Genomic DNA, 6,044 nt, shown 5'->3' with positions numbered 1-6,044 from the left:
ACCTAGATGTTTTTAATCTCTTGTTATTCTTTTCAGATTCATTGTTGTATCATTGGTCCCCACTTGTAGGAGAAGAAAGGGGTAGTAATTCAGGGTGTTGATTATTTTAGTAAGGTACTCAGTTACATCTTTGATTTGTGTTCCAGGGAATGAATAAATGAATGAATGAATGAATGAATGAATGAATGAATGAATCTATCTATCTATCTATCTATCTATCTATCTATCTATCTATCTATCTATCTATCTATCTATCTATCTATCTATCTATCTATCTATCTATCTATCTATCTATCTATCTATCATCTATCTATCTAATCTATTTATCTATATCTATCTATACACTTCCCTATACTTGTGATGGCAAACCTATTGCATGTATGCCACAGGTGACATGTGGAGCCATATTTGTGGGCATGGCAGCCCTCAGCTCTGGCATGGCCCAGCTGATTTTCAACCTTCCAGAGGATCTGGGGAGGGGGGAAATGCCATTTTCACCCGCCCCAGGCTGTAGGAAAGCCTCCAGACCCTGGGGAGAGCAAAAACTCCCCACTGTGTGGAGGGGGGTGCCCACATGTGCGGGGGTTGTGCGCACATATGCAGGTGTGTGTGTGGGTCATGCATGCATGTGCAGGTGGATGGGTATGCATGTGCGCGCAATAGCACACACCTTTAGAAAAAGGTTAGCCATCAGTGCCCTAGGCTGACTGCCTGGTCTGAAGATTTATAGTTTCTGTTCACCTAAGAATTGAACCTCCTATCACCAATATGCACCATTTTTTCCCTAGGAAAGTCTGGAATACTTTTTTTCCTGCGCAGGAATTCTGGGTTGTGCTTCTTTTTTTAAAGAAATTATTGATGAATGCTCTTTTGTGAGTGTCTGTATATTTTCTTCCAGGGGGAGGCTATGGAAGTGATTGTTCAATTCCAGAGGGGCTTCACTGGAGTGGGCTAGAGTAACCACCACCCCCCTTTGGGACTAGGTCATTGGAGCTTAAAAGTTCCAACTTACGACAGCCCCAAGTGTATTTGCAGCAAGTCTCCTTAATCCTTCAACGGAATTGACTTCCATGTGAACTGGTAGCATGCAGAGACTACCGCGAGTCCTTTTGGTCTGCGTTCCCCCTACCGTTTCTTCTCCAGGCAATTAAAGTTTGCTCTTCGGAAACTTTACGCCAGCCAGATCCTAGACACGGTGGGAAGGGAAGGCTTAATGTCACGGAGGGTGACTACCTCGGGGTCAACCTGCTCCGAGAAACCGGCGGCAACAAATGTTTGCAGTGTCTGGTGGTGGCCGGGAGAAATGAGAGCGGTCAATAAGAACATTCCTGCTCGCTCTTTTCTCCGGAGTTTCTATAGACTGAAGACAGGAATGTAGGTGATTAATTCCGAGGCTCTGCCGTTCGATCCAAGCGCCCGCACATGCACACAGACAAACACACACACACACGCTCGCGTCTTGGAGACGGCAGCGCCGTACCCCGCAACCAAACCACCCAGCTCTGCTATTTCTCCGACCCCCGCGAACTGAGCCGGACTTAAGTAAACACCCAGCGAGCTGCTAATTACAAGGTCTGCGGAAAAAAAAAAAACCAACAACCGCACTTCACTTCGCAGCTGGGCAAGATCAGCCTTTCTTTTCCCTCCCTCCGCCTTTTGCCTTGGCAAAGACGCTCTTAAGCGGATCCTTCCGATCGAGCGGAAAGAAGCCGTGTAAAAGAAGGACCCCTTTGCCTTTCTCGCTCTCTCTTCCCCAGGCTTGGGAGGAGAGGAGAGGAGAGGAGGAAGCCTCCTTGAGCTGCAACTGATTGAAGGCTGCGTTGGTTAGTTTTCCTGGCTTCGCTTCGCTTTCTCCGGAGCCGAGAAAGGAAAGGCGGGGAGGGTGTGTGTGTTGGGGGGGGGGAGCTTTCCCCAGCCATCCCTTTCAACCTGTTCGCCTTGTGATTTCGGCAGCCACAGCTCAGCCCCAGCCGTTTTTTCTCTGGTTTTTTATTTGCGAAGTTGTTGAGGCGCCCGCAGGATGGGACGTTGCCGGCGCTATTCGGCTGCTTTCCGAGCCCTGCAGTTGCTCGCCTGGACTTTCCCGTTGGTGACATTGGCTTCGTTGGTGGACGAAACCTTAGAGAGAGCCTCGAAATCCGAAGGCTACTGCAGCCGGATTCTGAGAGCCCAAGGCACGAGGAGGGAAGGGTATAATGAATTTAGCCTCCGCGTGGAAGGAGATCCGGATTTCTACAAGCCCGGGAACAGTTACCGGGGTAAGTCCACCTTGGGAGCTTTTGGGAAGATCCCAGAGCCTGATCGTGGGGAGAGTAAACGCCGGGGAGCTAGTAAGGTTTCTCGGGGTTGTTCCCCCTACTCCCTTTGGTTGCAGAATCCAGAACACTTGTTCTTTCTTTCTTTCTTACTAATTCTTCCCGAGGTCATATCTACTACTACTCATCTCCCTCTGCTCCCATCGCCTTTCACGGTTTAAGGGAAGCCAGCTTTTCTGCTACCTGCGCCAGTATTATTTTTACCTTAATCGCCCCTTGCACCCTTCTCTCTCAGCCGTACCTTATTTCACAGTTGGCCAGGGAGATTCCCTCCTCGGCTTGCAATGGTCTCTGTGGGAAATAGAGGAATAGGAAAAGTTTGCACACCGGCCAAGAAGGCTGTTGGAAGCCGCCGCCGGGTTGGTTTTTTTAAACCCCCCCTTTTTTTCCTGCTTTAAAGTCTGGTTCCTTTTCCACCCCCTTCCTCCTCCTTTCCTAAAAGGGGCCAAGCCTGTTTATTGTTTAGAAATCGTTTGGGGTGGCTATTTAGCATGAAGGCAGGGCACTCTGTTTGTGCTCAGGAGCATGCAATGACAGTTTTAAGGAAAGTATAGAAATTAAATATCCCCCCCCCATCCCTCCCGGGATTCAGGAAATGGATTAAAGAAGTATTTAAGAAAAAAAGTAGGATTTGTCCCTCCTGAGGGTGGGAGTCTTAAGAACAATCTAAATAACTATAAGTGGGAGAATAAGGGATTCTCCATTATGAAACAGTGGGGAAATCACTTTTGTTCAGCCAGCATAACAGATTCATCCTGAAATAAGCAGATTTAACATCTCTGATCCAACATGTAATTTGTTTAGATCTTTTAAAACGTTCTTTGGAAGAATTAGCAAGTCCTAAACCTAAAGTCATCACTTCTTCCTTTAGAAAGTGCTGGTGGTAGAAATAATTTGGGGGGGGGCACTACATTTCCTACTGTTTTTTAACCTATAGCTAAGATAAATAAAACAGCAACCAAAATAACTTATCCATCTCCTATGAGACATACTAAACTAAACTAAGACCTGAATTGCTCTCTTTTAAAACATGTTCTTATAAAAGCAGATTCCTATCAGCAATAAACCACTTGTGATTAGAGCACTATCTTATGGTTGGTGGGGAAATGCTGAATAAAAGTAGTTTGAAGCAAAACATAGGGAAAAAACTTAAATATTCTCTTTGTACAACTTTAAATATCTCAACTTGATTCCTGCCTTTTAGAGGTTTCTTTTATGCAGCTGTTAAGCTGCAAATATGAAGATTTGGTTTATCTGAAAAGTTGTTGGATGGGAAGAAAACATGTGTCAAACTCCTAAAACAAACTTGGGAAAATTTCGAACAAAATGCAATAAAAGACTTTTTACATGTTCGCTAACAGTTAGAGGTTGTGGTTCTAACTCCTGGCACTTTAAAGAATGTGGTATCAAAAAAATAGCAAACATAAAATCCTTCCAAAAATCTCTTAAAACTTAGCCAGATGGAACAAGCATAAGAAAAATATTGTTCAGTGCAACTTTGTTTCTTATAGCACTTTAATATTGTCACTTTGTTTTATTTTTATTAGCTGTCACAAGAATTTAACAAGTATCTGTCATACAATATGGAATGACATCACACTAAATACTGTATGGAAACATATTTTCTCCCTGTAATACTTTTTTAAAAATATGATTTTCCCAGAAACCTATCAAAATGCAAAGAATGTAGCAAGAACAGCTGATTCAATTAAGGGCAAACTGAGGTTACACAGCTTATAAATTATCAGGAAGCAAGGAAATGCTCTTTAGTATAAGATGGGAAATGTGAAATATAGGCAACAGAGCCTGTGGATATTAGTGGGAAAATCCTGATGCCAAGAAATAGCCCAGGTGTTTTTGTCATCCTGTGGGGTTTTAAGAAAAATAAATCATGATTTGGAGCCTGAAGCTCTTCTTCAAACAGAAAGAACAGGGATGAAGAGGTTCCCTGTTTATAGCACTGCTGCTGTGCTTAGCTGACAATCACTTGTTTTGGGATAAGAAATTCATCCTCAAGTGATCTATCCATAGGTCACTTTCATTTGTCAAGCAGATCATTAGCACAACTCATTCAACTTCAACCCTGTGCTGAGTTGTTGTTTTTTCAGTTACCAGGAGGTGTAGGTGGTACACAATTTTGTGAAGAAAGGCCTATAAGAAGACATTGATCTGCATTGAAAATGGAGATAAATTTTGTTAAAGAGCTGTGTCCGCTTAGAACAAAATCTTGGATTGGGAATGGGGTGAAAAGAAAGAAGCCCAATTATCAGAAGTATGGCATACAACTCTTCACATTCCACCAATGGTGCCTTATTAGATAAATCCATTTATGGACCCTTTTCTAAAGCTCAGAAGGAACTTTAAGGCTGTTAGCCTTCAAAGACATTGGCACAGATGAACATATGTTCACACCCAGAGTTCACAATATGAGGAAGCATTCCGGAACCTTTAATAATCAATGGTGGTCAGCTTAATTCACCAAGTTTATTTTGTAGCAGTGAGAGAAACTACCATACACCCATCATCTAATATTATTCAGTGTTGTGTGTTAATCTGTGGTAGAGAATGGAAAAATAATGGTGTGGATGATGAAAGTCTCCTTCCTGTCCAAAATTAAGGAGAGTCTTCTCCACCCCATTCTTAGTTTTATCCAAGTATACTTATCCAAGTTTAAGAGTAATTTTCTTTTTCCAAAAGAATTTAAATTTGAAAGAGCCAGCCAACAGAAATTGTTAGCAACTCACCACATTGCATTTCTCAAGATTCTAGAAGGATATAGAGCCAAAAGTTTTCAAAAACTTTTTTTTTCTAGGAAAAATGTGGGTGGTTACTTTCTTTTTACAATAAAAAGAAATATCATTTTGTAGGAGATCCTTGGAATATTGCAGACTCTCCTCTTCCTCTTTCCCCCCTCCCCATTCCCAGTGCTCCAGAAATTATTGTACTCTAAATCTTGGGTTTTGGAGAGTGCATACAGAGAAACTTTGCAGAAAGAGTTGAGAGATCTCTCGACCGGATTGCGCCTCTACGGCCCCTCCGGGTCAGTGGATCCCGGAGAGTTCCCTGGTTTACCGAGGAACTCCGGGAGAAGAAACGCCGGAGGAGACGCCTAGAGCACCAGTGGAGGTCCGATAGGTCCGAGGCAAACCGAGCACTCTTAACTACCTGCACCAAGGACTATGTCCGAGCATTAAGAACTGCAAAAAGATCACATATTTCTGCCTTGGTTGCGTCCGCCGAGTCGCGCCCAGCTGCCCTGTTTAGGATAACCCGCTCCCTCCTCAATAGGAGGGATGCGGGAGACCCCTTGCAGGGTAGGGCTGAGGATTATGCTCAATTCTTGGCGGACAAAGTAGCTCGGTTTCGATCGGACTTGGACTCCACCGCAGTAGATCCAGCTGAGACACAGGAGGATCATTTGCCACATCAGCTCTGGGTTGAGTTCCAGGAAGTTGCCTCTGGGGATGTGGACAAGGCCATCCGAGCTGTAAGTGCCTCCACTTGTATTCTGGACCCGTGTCCCTCCTGGCTGGTGGCTAACAGCAGGGATGTGACACATGGCTGGATCCAGGCGGTTGTCACAGCCTCCCTTCGGGAGGGGCACTTCCCCGCCGCACTTAAAACGGCGGTGGTGAGACCCCTCCTGAAGAAGCCATCGTTAGATCCAGCCATCTTAAACAACTTTCGTCCTGTCTCCAACCTTCCCTTTATCGGGAAGGTTGTTGAGAA

General features: G+C 44.4%; 1 protein-coding gene across 1 annotated transcript in view; it reads left to right on the top strand.

Moving 5' to 3' along the window:
- Window positions 1-1,704: 1,704 nt before the first annotated feature.
- Window positions 1,705-6,044, top strand: part of SPON1 (spondin 1) — a 313,958-nt gene continuing 309,618 nt past the window's right edge. The window contains exon 1 of the mRNA XM_087718428.1: window positions 1,705-2,258. Coding sequence (XP_087574554.1) covers window positions 2,021-2,258 — 238 coding nt within the window. The 5' untranslated portion in view covers window positions 1,705-2,020. The remainder of the gene's footprint in view (window positions 2,259-6,044) is intronic.

The sequence above is a fragment of the Thamnophis sirtalis genome, unplaced genomic scaffold (genome assembly GCF_051295495.1).
Source record: "Thamnophis sirtalis isolate CommonGarterSnake01/CBP01778 unplaced genomic scaffold, rThaSir2_p1.2 scaffold_1, whole genome shotgun sequence".
Taxonomy (NCBI): domain Eukaryota; kingdom Metazoa; phylum Chordata; class Lepidosauria; order Squamata; family Natricidae; genus Thamnophis; species Thamnophis sirtalis.
The sequence above is the reverse complement of the archived record's forward strand: the minus strand, read 5'-3'. Positions and strand labels throughout refer to the sequence as shown.